The 19,620-nt window shown below is 37.9% G+C and overlaps 1 protein-coding gene across 6 annotated transcripts in view; it reads right to left on the bottom strand.

Annotated features, from left to right (window-relative positions):
• The window catches only part of NR1H4 (nuclear receptor subfamily 1 group H member 4), an 86,108-nt gene that overhangs the window by 15,571 nt on the left and 50,917 nt on the right, over nucleotides 1-19,620 (bottom strand). For 3 of the 6 annotated variants that reach the window (XM_017516466.2, XM_017516454.2, XM_037734188.1), the window contains 5 exons: nucleotides 12,636-12,788; nucleotides 10,550-10,683; nucleotides 8,965-9,063; nucleotides 8,533-8,632; nucleotides 4,737-4,883 (listed from right to left, as the gene is read on the bottom strand). In XM_017516466.2, coding sequence (XP_017371955.1) covers nucleotides 4,737-4,883; nucleotides 8,533-8,632; nucleotides 8,965-9,063; nucleotides 10,550-10,683; nucleotides 12,636-12,788 — 633 coding nt within the window. Of the gene's footprint in view, nucleotides 1-1,619; nucleotides 1,699-4,736; nucleotides 4,884-8,532; nucleotides 8,633-8,964; nucleotides 9,064-10,549; nucleotides 10,684-12,635; nucleotides 12,789-19,620 lie in introns of all 6 variants that reach the window. The other 3 variants (XM_017516481.2, XM_017516458.2, XM_037734184.1) reach the window with 2 other exon arrangements.

Below are 19,620 nucleotides of genomic sequence, written 5' to 3'. Positions count from 1 at the left end.
AAAGATAAAACAACCATTGGATAATTCTCTTTCAGATGTCCTCTCATCAAAATATTTCAATTCATATGGCAGACATTGTGCCCCTCTTTTTCGTCTGGCACCTGAATCAACTTTAAATGACTCATCTTTGAGTAGGAGAAGGAGGAAAGAGAACACAACAGAAACTTCCATATCCAAACTGTCCTTTTCCTTTTCTTACACTCAAATGTAAAAGAGAGATCTGTTCCCTAAATTGACTACTATAAGCCAGGTCTAGAAGAATGTTTAACCAACCTTTTGTTGGTTTCTTGTCAGTTTTGGACATAAATAACTCTGATATTCAGGGAAAAACCATCTGAAAAGTAAATAAACAGACCAGTTTTACAGCTCCAGACAAACCTCCATTCATTTTTCCCTTTGTTCCACAGAATTTTGCTGAGCACCCTGTCCAAGCCAGGCATGTGCTAGGTGCCTGGGATAATTTACTGACTCAAAAAGGGAAATACCCTGTCGTATTAAGTTTTTATTATCAAACTTCAGGCAAGACTACAGAATAAATGCTAAAGTTAAACATGATTTCAAAGAGATCAAATTGGTTATGGGTCTATTTCAACAGCTTTAAAAAACTGGACATGCAGCTAATAAGTAATGGAGCCTATAGTCAAGCCAGATTCCACAGTCAGTAGTATCCTTAATCACCACTGTATCTTGATGAATAAACCAAACACATATTGGGTAGAGTAGAGACCTGTCTGTAAAATGAATAAACTTTGGCATGAGTCATCATTCCTTTTTATTTTATTAGCTTTGTAAGGATTAGATTAGACTGATGGATTTTCTTTAAGAGCGCACCGCCACAGTCCATGGAAGCCAGAATCAAATATACAACAAAGTTAAGCTGCTGAGGCCTTGTCCATCGCAGGTTAAAGCCGCTATAATTTTCTGCATAAAGACAGAACCACCAGTGTGTGTTCAATAGCCTAAACCAACAATTATATCCATACATGTGAAAATTCAGCCTGTCCTTTAATTCTTTCCTAAGCTGAACTGTCAATTATTGACTGTGGCTTTAAAATCAGGATAGTTCAGTAGCTGGTTGAGTGACTAGCTAAACCACCCTTCAGGAAAATTGAATTAGTTAAGAGAAGAAAAGCAGTAAGACTTGCAGAACTGAATAGTGCCTTGGAGGTTACCTGATTCGACCTTTTCCCCTTAGCCTGGACACACACACACACACACACACACACACACACAGACACAGACACATAACACCTGTCCAGGACGAAAATCCAAATGTCTTGACAATATAATGTCTTTTGAAGGTTGATAAGCCACTATATATCTTCCAAATCCTTTCTTTTCTTTCCATTTCTCCTGGCAGCAAGCATCACACCTTTGAGACTTCTTGCCTGCTAAGAGGTGACTTGCATCCTGGCTTACCCTAACACTGCTAGAATATTTGTAAAGCTTGATTTTGATATTTTACCTCCTCTGTTCAAAAAATCTTCCATGTCTCCTATTACTTGGGAAATAACAAAATCATTAGCCCAGCATCCAAAGCCCTCAATCATCCGATTCTCTTTCTTTCCTTTCCATTTCCCTTTAATGTAATCCTTAATCCAATCAACTCAGCTACTCACCCTTCTTTGTGTGCATTCCCTGAGTTTTCTTGCCTCTTTCCCTTTGCTCCTGCTGGTCCTTCTCTCCTGCATCTCCGCCCTGGGTATCCAAATCAAATCTCATTCAAGTCCCAACTCAAATGCCAATAAAACTTTTTCAGAGCCCTCTCAACTAGGAGTCATCATCTCTCTGTTTTTCTCTTCCATATTTTATCATAATCATGGACAGTTAATCTCTTCCCACCAGACTGTAAGCTTCTTAGGGGAAGGAACATGCTTAATTTCTCTCTTCACTGCCACCATAGTACCTTGCCCTTAAATATTTGTTAGAATGGTAAATTAATGAATATATTAAGAATAATGCATCTTTTAACGTATGTGTGTGTGTGTGTTTTGGTTTTGTTTTTGTTTTTTGACACGGAGTCTCGCTCTGTCGCCAGGCTGGACTGCAGTGGCGGGATCTCAGCTCACTGCAACCTCCGTCTCCCAGGTTCAGGCAATTCTCCTGCCTCAGCCTCTCAAGTAGCTGGGACTACAGATGTGTACCACCACGCCCAGCTAATTTTATTTTTTGTATTTTCTTAGTAGAGATGGGATTTCACCATGTTGGCCAGGATGGTTTCCATCTCTTGACCTCGTGATGTTTTTTAAATCTACCAATGATGCTAATTATACCTTTTGTTTTTAACTAGGAAGAAAAAAAACATAAATGATTGTGAAAAGACTGCCTTTAAAATAATTTTCAGTTTTTAAAATTATTTCACTTATATCACAGATACAGAACGGCCTGAAAATGTTCCCTCTAATCTCTATTCTAAAATATATATATACACACACGTGTGTGTATGTATATGTATATGTATATATATGTATATGTGTGCGTACATATATACACATATATGTGTGTGTGTGCATACATATATATATATTTGAGATGGAGTCTCGCTCTGTAGCCCAGGCTGGATTGCAGTGACACAATCTCAACTCACTTCAACCTCCATCTACCAGGTCCCAGTTAAAGCAATTCTCCTACCTCAACCTCTGAAGTAGCTGGGATTGCAGGCACTAGCCACCATGCCCAGCTAATTTTTGTATTTTTTAGTAGATACAGGGTTTCACCATGTTGGCCAGTCTGGTCTTGAACTCCTGACATCATGATCCGCCTGCCTCAGCCTCCCAAAGTGCTGGGATTACAGGGGTGAGCCATGACTCCCGGCCCTAAAATATTGGTTATAAAAGTCTTTAAATTTGGCTGGGCATGGTGGCTCACACCTATAATCCCAGCACTTTGAGGGGCTGAGGCAGGCGGATCACAAGGTTAGGAGATTGAGGCCATCTTGGCCAACATGGTGAAACCCCATCTCTACTAAAAATACAAAAATTAGCTGGGCACAGTGGTTCATGCCTGCAATCCCAGCTACTTGGGAGGCTGAGGCAGGAGAATCACTTGAACCCAGGAGGCGGAGGTGGCAGTGAGCCGAGATCGCACCACTGCACTCCAGCCTGGCAACAAAGCGAGACTCTGCTTCAAAAAAAATCTCTTTAAATTTGCTTCAGTTAATCATAAGACAATAATACTTTAGAAAGAAAAGATCTTGAGAAGTCAACTCATTCAATCCCCACTCCCAACCCATATATAAAATCTCTCAGGAAAATAAGAATTCATCCTATCTTAAGGATCTCGTAAGACAAATTGCACAGAATTTTTGGTATTTCATCTCAATGTCTCTTAAGCTTCCCTGTCACAGTATTACTCCATAATAAGTGAAATACTGAGTAACTTGTGCTATTATTTCGTCTCTTGAGAGGTGGTATCACATAGTGGTTAAGACACAATTCTGGAATTACAGGTATGAGCCACTGCGCCCAGCTGACACAAAGTTTCTGAAGTCAGACATTCCTCTCTGCTATTTAACCTTTCTTTGTCTCAGCTTCTTCATCTGCAAAAGGGAATGATAATAGTACATATTCATAGAATATTTGAGAAAATTAGATGAAATCATATATGTATTTAGAAAAGTGTCCGAAACCAGCTGGGTGTGGTGGCTCATGCCTGTAATCCTAGCAGTTTGGGAGGCTGACGTGGATGGATCACTTGAGGCCAGTAGTCCAAGACCAGCCTGGCCCACATGGTGAAACCCTGTCTCTACTAAAAATACAAAAATTAGCTGGGTGTGGTGGCATGTGCCTGTAGTCTCAGCTACTCGAGAAGCTGAGGCACAAAAAAATCACTTAAACCCAGAAAGCAGAGGTTGTGGTGAGCCAAGATCACACCACTGCACTCCAGCTTGAGAAACAGAGCAAGATTCTGTCTCCAAAAGAGAAAAAAAGAGTTAACTTTGGTTGGGCATGGTGGTTCAAGCCTATAATCCAGTACTTTGGAAGGCGAGGCAGGCAGATTGCTTGAGACCAGGAGTTTGAGACCAGCCTGGGCAACATGGAGAAACCCTGTCTCTACTAAAAATACAAAAATTAGCTGGGTGTGGTGATGCATACCTGTAATCCCAGCTACTCGGGGGGCTGAGGCACAAGAATTGCTTGTACCCAGAAGACGGAGGCTGCAGTGAGCTGAGATCACACCACTACACTCCAGCCTAGGCAACAAAACAAGACTCTGTTGCAAAAAAAAAAAAAAAAAAAAAAAAAAAAAAAAAAAAAAAAAAAAAAAAAAAAAGAAAGAAAAGAAAGGAAGGAAGAAAAGGAAAGAAAAGTGTCTGAAACCTAGTAAATGACATATAAATGTTGCTATTAAAATGTTTTCTTATTTTACTTTGATACAGATAGATAATAGCTGGATACTTGGTCTTTCATACATGAAAATTTTAAATAGTCTTTTTCTTGGCTGAAGAATCAAGTACCTTTATCCTATTATTTAATAATCAGATGAATTTTCTAATCTTTACAAAAGTCTTTTGGCTCTTCATCTTAGTACAGTAAAGAGGGTTGTTTTGGTATTTTGCTATTACAACAGAAATCTTTGAACCAAGCCCCTAGAAGTCTTATCTATTTAATAGCTATCTTCATACTAGGCACAACAGGCATATAACGTTGCATAAGATTGGCAAGGGCCCTGCCTTCATGGAGCACACCAGTTTTGCTCATAGAAACAAACTCTTTACCATTAACCAAATCACTTACCACTATTTCGAATTCTTTCTTCCAACAGGTCAGAATGCCCAGATGGAAGTTTCTTATTGAAAATCTCAGCTGAACGAAGGAACATAGCTTCAACTGCAGACCCTTTCAGCAAAGCAATCTGGTCTTCATGGTCCAAAGTTTGAAATCCTAGGTAGTGGTGATAATCAAATTGGTATCAAGAAGTAACAATATTTTATGATCACCATCATTGCCATTGATAAAACATTTTCATCAAGTGATTTTGTGGTTGTTTTACAATTGGGTAGTCTAGTTGAGTCCATTTGTACTCGTCGACAAAATAGAGGCTTTGTCTTCGTTGGGCAGAATTTATTAAACAAACTGGGAAAAGGGAAATGTCAAGTCCAAGCAGATGTTATATTGTGGCATAGACAGACTTATTCAGATGGAGAAACCCTCAGAAACTAGACACAGGCAGATTTTCTTAGAGCCATTATGTTAGTCACATCTGATGTGACAGGGTCAATTCTGCAGATTAGAAGCATCTACAAGCCAGGAAAAAAAACTTTATATGCACCCAGATTATTTGGCTAGCTCATGAGTCTTTAGTCAATCTAAAGAATGGGTAGTATACCCGCCCCCCCCCCCAAAAAAAAAAGCCAGTCAAAGTCATGTTGATATGCCTGCTCTGAACTCAGTACTGCAAAACACAGTGGAGGAAAATCAGAAAAATATGGGAAGAATTGCCAACCTGATGGAATATAACACTGCCTGGAAAATTCAAAGTCCTTATATAGGCTTATATGGTACAGTCCCATCAGCCTTTATGAACTCATTTTCTACTCCTCATTCCCTCTACTCTTTGTGTTCTAGCCACACTGACCCCCTGGCCCTGCTGTGAGCACACAAGCCTGTTTTTGCCTCAGAGATGAATGTTCTTCCCAGATATTCCCATGCCCCATGCCCCACTCAATCCTGCAATCAAGCCTCTGTTCCAGCATTCCCCAATCTAAAATACACTTCCCAGCACTACTAGTCCCTACCTGCTTTATTTTAGTTTATAGAACTTATCACCACCTGAGATGATATTATAAATTTATTTGCTTATTTGTTAATTGTCTGCCACCTCTACTGGAGTGTACAGTTCTTGTGGGGCAGAGGCTTTGTTTTGTTTTGTTTACTTTTGTATCCCCAGTTCTGATACATAATAGGTACCTAGGAATTATGTGTTGGATAATTGACAGATTGAATGAATGAATGGGAAACAAAATACAGGCTCATGTGCATGCTGGCACACACACTCACATGAATAGAGATAACACTATCAGGGCCTAAATGGCTTAGAAAAGAACTAAATAGCAAAGAGTGTATAGAGAAGAGAGCAACGCTAAGGATTGAGCCACCATCGTAGAGAATCTAAGAGCTTCTTTGAGGAAAGGGGCCCTGCCTTATTCCCCTTAGCACCCTGGACAGTGCCTGGTACACGCTGTGCTCAAAGAACACTGAATGGAATGACTCAATTCAGTTTTTCACAAAATATCCCTTCAGTATTGGTATTATATCACTAATATTACTACTTATAATAATGCTATCTCTGTAATTACTATCATTTTTTCCTTCTCAAGGGTTTTTTGCCTTGTATTTCCTTCCATATTTTAAATTTTTTCCTTCTGCTTTACTCATTGAATACACTAATTGTACTCTCTCCCTCAGGAACTAGGCTAGGCACTGAGAATTAAGAGATGCTAAGATATTGTTATTGCTTTCAGATAACCTACCTTTTTATGAATAAGGTTTTTATTTGTCTTCAATTATTTCTTGATTCAAGACCAACTGACCATTAGAACTTAAAAAATATTTTCCCATAAATAACCAAAACATCTCCCTTTTCCAGTTCTTTCCCCTGCAGTTTTTATGCTGATGTAATCCAATTTTTTAATTGAGATTGCCTTCAGCTTAATTAGCATACAGTAAATTAAATTCCTCTTTCATTTTTAATAAAGCAGTGACAGCATATTAGTGTTTCAATGATAGAACTTTCTCCTCATACTTTATGAGTTTTATGCAGGCCTATGCCTATCTGTGACACATTTAATAAAATAATAGCATAATGCTGGCAAAAAGAAGGCAAATTAACATGTTTAATTAAAATCCTATATCAGAAGTTATCCTTTGTAATTTAATATAATAGTATTATGCTGCTATACAAGGTATTGATTATACTTTTCTAGACCATGGGATTTCAATACACCAACACTTTTATAAACACTAAAACAACTGAAACACATTAGCTTAGATAGCATTAATAATGTGGCAAAAGGAATATGAGGCTGAGATATAAGAAGACGCCCACATTCTAGTTTCTATACTGACACCATCAGAATGACTGTGGACAAGTAAGTCCCTCTCTCTCAACTTACATATATAGTTGTTCCTCAAGCCCTATCATTTTTTGAATCTTTCTTCCTTTTGTTTCCTCTTCTCTTCCCCATTGCTATTACTTTATTTCAAGCCCTATTGCCTGGACTTGTGCAGTAGCATACTACCTGATCTTCCCTGCCCCAGGCCATTTCCATTCAAATTCATCTTATATAAACCTGATTAAGTCATTTCTGTATACAAAAATTTCATCATTTCCCTATGTTAAAAAAAAAAAAAAAAACCCACCAAAATCTCTATACTGTCCAGGGGCACAGATTAAATTCCTTAGTTAGGCCTTTATCAGTCTGGTACCAACTTTACCTTATTGTCTAATCTAGGAGCCCACCACAGACACTATGCTACAACCATACTGAATTTTCTCTTCCATCTCAAATAATCCTATTCTTGTTCATGCCTCAGTGCATTTTAACAAACAGATCTCTCGGCCAGGCATGGTGGCTCAGGCCTGTAATCCTAACACTTAGGGAGGTCAAGGCAGGCAGATCACCTGAAGTCAGGAGTTAGAGACCAGCCTGGCCAATATGGTGAAACCCTGTCTCTACTAAAAATACAAAAATTAGCTGGGCATGATGGCATGTTCCTGTAGTCCCGGCTACTCGGCAGACTGAGACAGGAGAATTGCTTGAACCTGGGAAGTGGAGGTTGCAATGAGCAGAGATCATGCCATTGCACTTCAGCCTGGGCAACAGAGTGAGACTCCAGCTCAAAAAACCAAATCAAAACAAAAACAAAAATACAAGCAGGTCTCTCAACTTGGAATGCCCCTTCTCCATGCCAACTGGAAAACTTCTTTTTCTTTTAGACTCAACTCAAATATGACTCTCCCTGAAGTCACTCCATCTTTCATAGACACAATTAGCAACCAGTTCCTCTCTGTTCATACAGCACTTCATGTGTATGTGTATGTATGTGTATTTACTACTATTATTATTATTATCACCTTTAACCACTCTCCCTGGAGGTAATAGCTAGGCCCTTAGTATAGAGTAGGTATCAACAACTGCTTATTGAAGGAATAAATGAGTGAATGATGACTTTGCAAAGTTTCAATTTTTAATCTATTGATTTGGAAGAACTATTATAAATTATCTTAAGTAACCTTTCCAGTTCTAACATCTTATGTCTATAGTAATTAGACACGTTAATTTAAATCAGATATGAGACGGTTTTCATCTTACAAAGAAGAGACCTGCCTGTCTCAATGTCACAAGACTATTGCAGAGTATAGCAGCGAAATAAGTACATGTGAAAATACTTGGCAAAATAATCCTGAAAAGAGATCTGATCTCACAGGCATGTTTTGAAAATTCAACAAAACACTGTATGTAAAATAGATAATCTAATCTGTGACAAATATTTAAACTCTTGATAAATATTAACTTTTATTATAAAATACCTGGCAGCTTTTTTGTGAATTCTACAAGAACTTGTACATGATTGGTTGCCATTTCCGTTAAAATGAGAAAATTTTCTTCTGCATTGAATTCTTCTTTTAACTAAATTTTAAGGGAAAAAACACAAACGATTAATAAGTAGATAAGAAAACAATAATTAATATAAAACCATTAGACTAAAGAAAAACAAAGTTTAGATGCTAAAATTTGAAAACCCATCTTACGATTTCTCAGATCTTTGGAGAGCAATTACCATTATCAAGATAGATAGGAGACTTACTCTTGAATTGTTTAATATTCCTAAGAGTTTAAAAGAATTCTCAGCTCTAATCATTTCAAAGTTACATATTCACATATAAATTGTATCTCCAAGGCAATAAGAGCTCCAGAAAATATTAACTTTAAACCCACATATTTTCAGATATTATACATACAATTTTATTTGTTATTTCCTGAGGCATCCTCTGTTTGCTATATGAATCCATAATATAATGTAGAAGATTCTGTTGATCTGGGGTGAGTTCAGTTTTCTCCTACACTGGCAAGAAAATAAAAGGTGTTAGGGAAGGTGTGAATAAAGCCTTCTTTCTATGTGTGCATTCATCAGGAGGGACCTAATAGCATAAATTACTGAAAAAAAATCCATAAATACAGCAGCAAATATGAGCTCTAATATGGTGTATAATTTCTTTCTCAGAATCCTTGGGCATGCCATCTCACATTTCACTAAATTTTCCTATATGTAAAATAGTGATAATAAAATATTCCACTTGTATATTTCTCAGGAGTAAATAATAGTCTGGATATAAAGACTATTGAGCTCATTTATGTTGAAAGTCACTTAAAGTTCAAGCTTTAATTATAACCAATGAAAAGTTCTCATATAGTATGACTACTATAGATACTACATTCATATAGTATTGTACATGAATTCCACCTGGAGAAGTCATCCAAGAGTATTCATGTAGAGAAGGGATCAACAAACTACAGCCCATGGACCAAATCTATTGGATTTTATAAAGTTTTATTGAAACACAGTTACACTTATTTGTTTGTATATTGTCTATGCTACTTTTGCACTAAAGGGGCAGAGTTGAGTAGTTGTTGTAGAGACCATGTGGCCAAAACCCTTTAAAGAAAAAAGTTTGTCAACCTCTAAAATAGAGAGTCAACAATCTGGACAATTCAGACCCCAAACATCTCTTTCTCCCTCTACAGCATCTTTTGAAGAATGTGAATAATTTTGTCAACTCTTTGCTTTCTTATACCAAAGTGCTGATAAATCACTATAGCAAAATAATGCTTTTATATAAAATATTTTTCTTAAATAAATACAAAATTACATATTCGTAAAACTAAATATGGATAAAGTTTTCTTTGTCAATAATGTAATAAATATTGAGAAGGGTATGGTTTGAACAATCATATCTTATTAGTTTTTCAGCTAATAACAGAATAAAATTCCATCAAATGTTCTGTGCATTATCACAATGTGTTTGACTAAACATCTTGGAGGCTGTTCCCTATTTTGTCCTAAGTTGCTCAATGGATTTCTTGAAAAAATTGTGACCTCAGTGGGTAGGACTTTTCTCTACTGGTCCACAGATGTGTATTGTAATCATTCTGTTTTATACATTTATAAGGATTAATCCACAACCTCTACTGAGACCACATCCTTCCCAGTTTGAGCCTTTCTTCTCAAAGAGAGGGAAACAATGGTCATCCAAACTCGGTTGGAAAAAATCCATTTGATACACCAAATCATTCCTGCTGGAAAACAGTAGGTATTAGGACTGGAATGAAGTCAAAGAGAAGGAAAACTTTCACTTTTTAGTTTATGCACTGCTATTATTTGAACATTTACATCAAAGCATGTATTAGGAATCCATTTTAATGAACAATTGGACTAGAAGTTTTGCTGTGCCTGTGGCTTTAATTTGAAAGTCTCCTGGTCAGCTCACTATGTACCTAGAAACTCACTTCCTGCCAGTCTTGGCAAACACCATTGCATATTATTACCCTGCATGACTTTGTTGTTGAGGTCACTTGTCGTAAGTCACGACCTTCACCGTCTTCATTCGTGGTCTGATCTGCATGCTGCTTCACGTTTTTTCTCAGTCGTTTAGATTTACACTGAATTTCAGTTAACAAGCCTAAAAAAATAAACACAGAGACTTCATCAATCACAGAAAGTACTATTGGGTGTGTGGCCATAAAACCACTGATATTACCTGGCCCAGAAGATCCCCTATACAATGGCATAAAATCAATTCTAGCCCTTTATGCATTTTAAAAAGAGAAGGTCAAGGTTTGAAACTTAACCTTGAACATGTAGTTTAACATCCGTGAGTCTCAGTTTCCTCGTGTAAAATGAGAATAATATCTACCTCATAGAGTTTTGTGTAGATTAAATGCAATCAGGTCATGTTTTTAAATGGGCTTTATATAAAGAACTTGTGATATGAAAGCATTGTACAAATGCAAGGTATTCAGTCAATGAAAAGGTGAATGACACTCTCCCTGTTCCTGCCCTAGGGGACCTTGAAAGTTTGTGTTTTAAAACATCCCATTAATATTATTTTCAGCCATGTTTACATACTGTACCACAAGAAGGATATTGAATTTCACATTAAGCACACATAAACTTATTGAGAAAACAAATGTTAACATCCTTTAGGGAAAATTGTTTAATCCTGTTAATGTTCAGAACAGTGCCAATTCTTGAGAATATAGTTAAAAATAAAAATAACCCAAGTTGACTTTAAAAACTGTCTGAATGATCATACAATCAACCTCATTGATTTACACTTAAAGAGAGCTATAAAAAATAATGTAAAACAATCTTCCCTTCATCCCATTTAACGTCCTTACTCTTCTCTCAATGCCAATAAAACTAAGTTCCAGGAATTTCTTTGTACAGGGAATTTATTTTATAGAACCATAAAATATCTGCATCAGTTACTGTACAAGCTTGTGTCTGTAAATATAGACTGCTACATGTGGCTTCATGCAGAATGTCCTCAAAGCTCCAGTTGGAACAAGTTCATATTCAAGTGATAAGCAATATGAGCTGTGTAGGGTCAGAGTAAGTGTTTCCATTGCAAGATTGGATTCCAGCAGCAGCCCCTATTGCAGGCTTTTGTTTCATGTATGCCAAGATGAGATTGTGATCAGCTACTATAAAACTTTCATCCACCCAGAACTGGATTATTTACACAGACCTATTTTCCCCCCACCTGGACGCATTATTTCCCTGGGTCCATCCCAGTTGCCCGTACAATTTGGTAACAATAGAATTGGAGTCACCTTCTAAAGGCTTTTATTTCATGTGGCATTCCCTGCCTGAATGCTATCATCCCCTTGGTGACATTTGTTTGTCTATTTGTGTTTTGAGGAGAAACAGGACATATCTCAGAATCTGAGTGGTCTGTAGAATTTTTGCAGAATGAAAAATTAATTGTGTTATATACTCGCATGCATTCCAATTTTTTATGAAGATTACAGTTCCTCACAAAGCCAGCAGTTAATACAGTGTCTCGTTATCAGATAGAAGGACAAAATTATATTAAAACTGGGAGTAGTTAATTTCCGGTGTAAACCTATACAAATTGGTTCAAAACTGCACTAAGAGAAGACAGATTCTTAATAAAATGACTTGGTTTAAAACTCTATTTAGACAATTCAGATGCAGTTATGCCTTATAAAGCATTCTTATTTCTTTCCACAACAGTGAATCTGTATGTTAATTAAGCAATAAATAAAAAGTATATTAAAATCAAATTTAGAGGAAATATTTAGACTGTCATTCTTTGTAGCTCATTAAAGCATGTTATTTTAACAGAATGTTAATGCCACCAGGGTCCAAGTATAGTTCACTGCAACAAAGAACAACAGCAACAAAGAAAACAGGCGTTTCTTTTGCGTGACTAAAATGCTCTTTAGTTGACAGTTCAGACAATTTCAGTGGTTCATTACCCTTTTCAAGAACTTGGATGGCTTAGTAGATTCCTTCTTTAATATGTGAAGTAGCACTCTCGTGATGAGTTACCCGACATCTGTCTCCTTAAGAGATTTTTAGTGAAATGTAATTGCTTGAAGTGGATACCTGTATACATACATTCAGCCAACATTCCCATCTCTTTGCATTTCCTTAGTCGACACTCTTGACACTTTCTTCGCATGTACATATCCATCACACAGTTGCCCCCGTTTTTACACTTGTACACAGCGTTTTTGGTAATGCTTCTCCTGAAGAAACCTGTGGGGAAAACACTGAAAAGTATAAAAAGTCCTCTCACAGCTTCTCAGGAAAAAAAGCACGTTTGGATTGGGAGATGCCAGGACATTTTCTCACAAACTGCTAGGGAGCACCCAGGTCATCTTTGAGCATACCAGTGACAAATACTTTATATGACACTGTGTTGTCGAGGAGGCTGCTGTTTTTAATTTATCTCTCAGAAATAAAGACAAGTTTGAATTATAGCCTCTCTTAAAAAATGTGAATTTGTTTTCTAAGATAAATTGCTTTCATAGATCTTTACTGGGGGGCCAATTCTATGCCAACGAGTGCTAAGTGTTGACGGTACAAAGTCAAACAAGAGTTTTAAGCCTGGCTGAGGACAAAGACATACAAACAGCTAAACAAGTGAAATTACATGTTGCATGGGCTCTAAAAGCTGCACTGTGGCAAAGCAAACATACAGACTCCTCAGTTTGGGGTGAAGAGGTCAGGACAGGAAGTGAGCATTGAGCTAAGTTTTGGAAAGTGAGTTGCTGTTAACCAGGCATTCAAGGAGAAAATTGCACTGAAGGTTTCAATTCAGTACTTAATATGCCATCCTGGCCTAATAATAAAAATGCCAACCTTGAGCTAAAAGCACACATCTCCCCCGAGAAGGCATAGCAGGCTGTTAACAGGTAAGATGCCTAGAGTGAAGAAGGGAGGTAACTGGCTTCAGCCCTGCTTCTGCATTTCCCCAATTTCTGCTTTTTCCTCCATCTGACTAACCAGAGTTCCTGACACTCAGAGTTGAGGAGAAAGTGTTGCATATTGAGAGGACTATGAGAGATAAGAGAAAAAATGACAGGAAGGCGCTTACTTGCGTAGTATTGCCATCAACTGGTTTGTGCATAGCAAGTTTTCAAAGTTGACTCTTTCACCATTGGGTTGGGTCCTTTAGAACATTTTTTTTTTTTTGAGACAGAGTCTTGCTCTGTCGCCCATGCTGGAGTGCAGTGGCACAATCTTGGCTCATGCAGCCTCCACCTCCCAGGTTCAAGTGATATTCTTGCCTCAGCCTCTGGAGCAGCTGGGATAACAGGCGCCACCTACCATGCCCAGCTAATTTTTGTATTTTTAGTGGAGATGGGGTTTCACCATGTTGGCCAGGTTCATCTCAAAGATCTGCCCACCTCAGCCTCCCACAGTACTGGGATTACAGGCATGAGCCACCGCACCTGGCCTCATCTGAACTTTTTTGATAAGGGCAAATACGTCTCTAGTCTAGCCTATGGTATGTGGTCCCCTTCAGCATCTAGTAATTTGGCAATTCACTCCACAGTTTTTACACGGAGGTCACTCCATGTGGTTCTTTTGACATGGACTTATGATAACCCCATAATGGCTTTCTCTGATCTAACAATCTCTGTGGAGCAGAGAAATCTCTCCCACTTATCCATTAGCAGTCAGCCACCTGGCTTTCTGCCTTTCAACTTCTCAGGTGAAAATCAGACACAAAGTCCCCATGTCTGTCAGCTTCAGGGGATACATGCCAACCTACTCAAGTGATCGTCTTGAAGACTCTTTCTTTGGGCTTGGGGCAACAGGACCTCCTTTAGTATATATTTTGGAAGCAAGAGGAGAAACCATTTTCCAATTCTCACAAAGTTACTACACGTTCCAGTGGTGGCCTGAGGGATAGACACTCCCAGTTCCAATACTCTCCTTTGCAGTAGGGATGTAAGATTCACACAATACACTAGTCATATGCTCCAAAATCTTTACAAGACCTCTTACAATTTCCAACTCCTGATCTCTTCATTTCCTCAAGATAAGTGAAATGTTTAACTGGTTCTTGAATATTGAACATCCACTGTGAAATTTCTGCCAGATGGGCTCACCTTGGAATGTAACCTCTAGTGTCTTCCTGCCTCTGTCAAAATTGAGACAAGTCCTTCCGATTTTAACAGACTGTTGGAATAATATCTAATATTTATTAAGCACTTAGTTGCTATTGTTTGAACTACTTTACCTTCATTTACTGATTTAATTCTCACATCAATTTTATGATGAAGATAGCATTATTTGTCCCCATATTATAGATGAAGAAAAAAAGGTACAGAGAGTTTAAGTACCTTGGCCATGATCACATGGTTAGTTGTCGGCCAGGAAGGTTCAAACGCAGGCAGTCGTGCACTAAAGCCTGTACTCTTAACTACTACATTACAAATGCCACCCTTGGATCACAAAAGAGTAAAATAATTTACTGTTAAGTACCAACTATCTGAAAGCTGCATTCTCTGACCTGGGAAATACCAAGATGAATAAGACATTCCTTGTCTTTAGAGTTGCATACTTAATTGGAATAAACAGAAGTAAATTTACAGCATAATACATAATATGAGTGGTAATATAGTCAACAAATAATAAATTAGTGGAATATAGAAGCAGGTCCACACCATATCCTTGTAAAGGTTGTGCCACATTTGAGGAAGAGAGGCAGCAATTGCATCGCACCCATGTAGAGCTGCATATTTGTTATGACAATTTTCCAACAGAGGACACTTAAAAATTGTTCTAACAAGGTAAGTATAATATGATGATTTCCCAACTGCTAGAAGTCAAGCACATTGTGTAGAACTGGGAGTGATCCTGATTAATTCAGAGTAGCCAGACAGAATCAGGGAAGGGTCTGTGAAGGAAATAGAATTTGATCTGGGCCTTAAAGAATAAGTAAGGCTTTAGAAACATAGCCCATGAGAGAGGAAAGACATTCAGAAAAATGAGCAAACACGGGTGTTATGAAAATTCCAAAAAAGGGTAGATACTCCATCTTGGTGGTGGTAGGGTAGAGTGCAGAGAGAACTAGTGGGAGATGGTAAGCAGTGGTAGTAGGAGCAGAATGTGAGTACGTGTCCTTGAATGCAAGGCACAGAAGTTGAGTCTTTACCATATTGAAAGAGAGACACCATTAACGGCTTTGACAGGGGAGAGTATGACCTAACCTGTATGTTGGGAAGCTCCTCAGAGCAAGGTGAAGAAACGTGGAATGGGTATTAGAGACTAGAGACAGGAGACTATTGCCATAATACAACTGAGAGGCAACCAATGCCTGAACTGAAGTGGGATAGAATAGAAAGGAGGAAACAGAGACAACATCAGGTTGGTAACTCATGAAATATAAAAACAGAGGCTTAAGGAAAAGTTAGAGCTGTCAAGGTTAAGAAAGTCATGGACTTGCTTGTGAATTTGTCAGCTGGTGTAAATTTCAGTAGGAAAGATCTTAACATTTTCCTAAATGTCAAATCCAACCAAATAAAGTCTAAAAAAAGACTTTGTGCTACAGATAAGTGTTGATATTGAGAGAGCAAATACCAAAGCGTGCATTTTAAAAGACTAAAAGCAAAAAGAGGACTTTTTTTCCTGATGCCAAATCATGACCTCAATGTCCACTTGAGCCTACATGAGTCAGTCCTCCTACTAATAATCTTCTGCCCCTCCCAGGAATGATTTCCTTTAAAACTGTCATAGATACTGACAGACAGCTTAATAGTTAACAGATCTTTCTTCCAAGATGAGTCAAAGGAATGGTGCCATGCATAGAACCATTCTGCAGGGTTTTTTGACTCTGGTATTAACTGAAAAAGAAATCATTATCATCTCAATAGCTGAATTAATTAGCTTTCACTCTGAGATAGCAACACAATATTATCATTATATCATTTAAATATGGGTACATATACTGTATTTGTGCTTCTGCAAATCTATCCATACACATACCTCTGCCTCTGTCTTGCTCTTTCTTGTGCATATTCAACAATGCTCATATCAGAAAAGTCATTTGAAAATGAATGGAAAGGAAATTCACTGAGGAACAGAGACTTGCTGGTAATACAGGATGAGTAGACAGGGTTGGCATTGCCATCTGGGGAATGTGTAGCACCAGTGGGATCCCTGGGGTAGCAAGCAAATAGCTAGAGGATGGTATTTCTACATGCATTACTCAATTCTGCAGAATATTGCACACTCTGCTTTTCTCTTCTTTTTTTTTTCTGAGATGAAGTCTCACTCTGTCACCCAGGCTGAAGTGCAGTGGTACAATCTCAGCTCACTGGGTTCAAGCAATTCTCATGATTCTTTATACAGGTGGAAGCCACATACCACACCCTATTCTCAAGTCATACACGCGTGTACATACACATCCACACACCAGACTCCAGTGGCTGATACTGGTAGCCACTGATACTAGGCTACCCATTACTTTGCAATCAATAAAATATTCAGTGATGTTGTCAAACTTTAAGGGTCTGCAAGCTTTTAAAATAGCAGCAAACCCACAGAGGTGAGTAGCTAGAGATATTTCCATATAAGATGACCTAAAGAGAAATCATTTCTAGGTCTGTCTCCACTTATATAGAACTTATTTTGTGCCAGACACTGTTCTAAAATGGTAAATGGTAGTTCATTTCCTATTCATAACAATCCAGTGAGGCAGATGCTTTTATTATCTCTTTCTTACCAAAGAGGAGACTGAGTTACAAAGAAGTTAATTTGCTCAAGGTCCAGCAGAAAGCAAATGGTAGAGTTCAGATTTAAACCTTGATGGGCTCACATTCTGTGCTCTTTTTATTTTTTATTTTTTTAGACAAGGTCTTGCTCTGTCGCCCAGGGTGAAATGCATAGTGCAATCATAGCTCACTGCAGCCTGAAACTCCTGGGCTCAAGCGATCTTCTCATCTCAGCCTCCTGAGTAGCTGGGACTACGGGTATGCACCACTATGCCCAGCTATTAATAATTTTTAAATTTTTTGTAGAGACTGGGTCTCACTCTGTTGCCCAGACTCATCTCAAACTCCTGGTCTCAAGCAATCTTCCTGTCTCAGCCTCCCAAAGTGCTGGGATTACAGGCATGAGCCACCATGTCCAGCTTACTTTGTGCTCTTAACCACTATCTTATCCTGTCTTTTTAGTAGGAAGTTTACATTTTAAAAAAATTTTCTTGAGACATAAATCTCCCCATGTTTCACACAGCATGGCAAGTGCCCAGCTCACAACAGAATTGTTACCTTCCCCAATTTGAGTTCATAAATGAGTGTTTTGCAATAATTGTAGGAGCATTAAGATGAAATAATAACTGATAAAGGTATTTATGTGTGCTTTGTTCCTGTTCCTAATGCTTTTTCATTTTCTTTTCCATCCCAAGAGGGCAGAAACTCTTGTTCACATGCTGGGACAAAAGCTGCAATCTTTCTCTCTAAATAAAGATAGCTCTCACATAGGATTTTTTTTTTCAACCTCTAATTTAAAATGTTGTATTGGATCATCTCAAAGATACTGGAGGTGGAGATCAATGCTTGTAGAATTGGGGGAACCGGAAGCTTAACTAGAAAGGGGTTTGGAGAACTTTCCCAGAGCCTGGGAATGGGATGCGTCTGATAGATTCTGTGAATACTGAACCAGCACTAATAAAGAGCCCTTAGAGGGGTGACGGATACAGCTCTGAGATGAGGACCAGGAAGATACTGAGAATCATGGCCTGAAAACCCTGGGATGAGATGTCCATGCTGGACTGTGGCTAATTTCACTTTCAAGGGATCAATTCCAAGTTGATCCACTATTATCATTATATCATTTAAATATGGGTACATATGCTGTATTTATACTTAGGCAACTTAAGTTGTTCACTTTCAAGGGTTCAGTTCAAAGTTGGACACAATCCTGAGGTGTGTGAATGATCCTGGAGGAAGGAGTATTCTCAAATATAGACCAAATGAATTTCACATTAGCAGGGAGAGTTATGAGCTTAGAAGAGATTAAATCTGACTTAGAGAAATATAGTAATATAACATGTCTTACACCTAGTCCTACCAGTTCAAATCACAGAGGATTTCTGAAGGGTTATGCATAACGCAAATAGAAGACATAGAGGTGACTACCTAAAGAACTAACTGAAAATGAACTAAATGGAAATGAAACTACAATTTATCAAAATTTATGGGATGTGTCAAAAGCAGTGTTTACAGAGAAATTTATGGCATTAAAGTGCATATATTGATTAAGATCTAAAATCAATAATCTAGGCTTTCACTTTAGGAAACTAGAAAAGAAAAAATTAAATCCAAAATGAGAAAAAAAAAAAAAGAAAAAAAAAATAAAAAAAAAAAAAAAAAAAAAAAAAAAGGTAAAAGTTACAGCAGAGATCAATGAAATTGAAAGCAGGAAAATGACAAAGAAAAGTCAAAAGCCTGTTTTTTAAAATAGATCAATAAAAATTAATAGATTCAATAAAATATATCTATAAAAGTAATAAATCTCCAGCAAGACTAACCAAGAAAAAAGAGAGAGAGAAGGCACAAATTGCCAATATCAGAAATGAAGGAGAGGCCCATTATTACTAATCCCATGGACATTAAAAGGGAAATAGGGCCAGACGCGGTGACTCACACCTCTAATCCCAGCACTTTGGGAAGCTGAGGTGGGTAAATCATGAGGTCAGGAGATCAAGACATATTGGTCAACATGGTGAAACCCCATCTCTACTAAAATACAAAAAATTAGCCGTATGCGGTGGCATGCACCTACAGTTCCAGCTACTCAGGAGGCTGAGGCAGGGGAATTGCTTAAACCTGGTAGGTGGAGGAGGTTGCAATGAGCCGAGATTGCACCACTGCACTCCAGCCTGGGCAACAAAGTGAGACTGCATCTCAAACAAACAAACAAACAAACAAACAAAAATGAACAACTCTAAGCCTGCAAAGTTGATAACTTAGATGAAATTCCAGGAAAGATATACCCTACCAAAACTCAACAAGGAGAAATTAATCATCAAAATAGGACTATACTTAAAGAAGTTGAATCAATAATTAATAAC

This window comes from Cebus imitator, unplaced genomic scaffold (assembly GCF_001604975.1).
Source record: "Cebus imitator isolate Cc_AM_T3 unplaced genomic scaffold, Cebus_imitator-1.0 Scaffold18, whole genome shotgun sequence".
Lineage (NCBI taxonomy): Eukaryota > Metazoa > Chordata > Mammalia > Primates > Cebidae > Cebus > Cebus imitator.
This window is presented reverse-complemented; position numbering and strand designations above follow the sequence as displayed.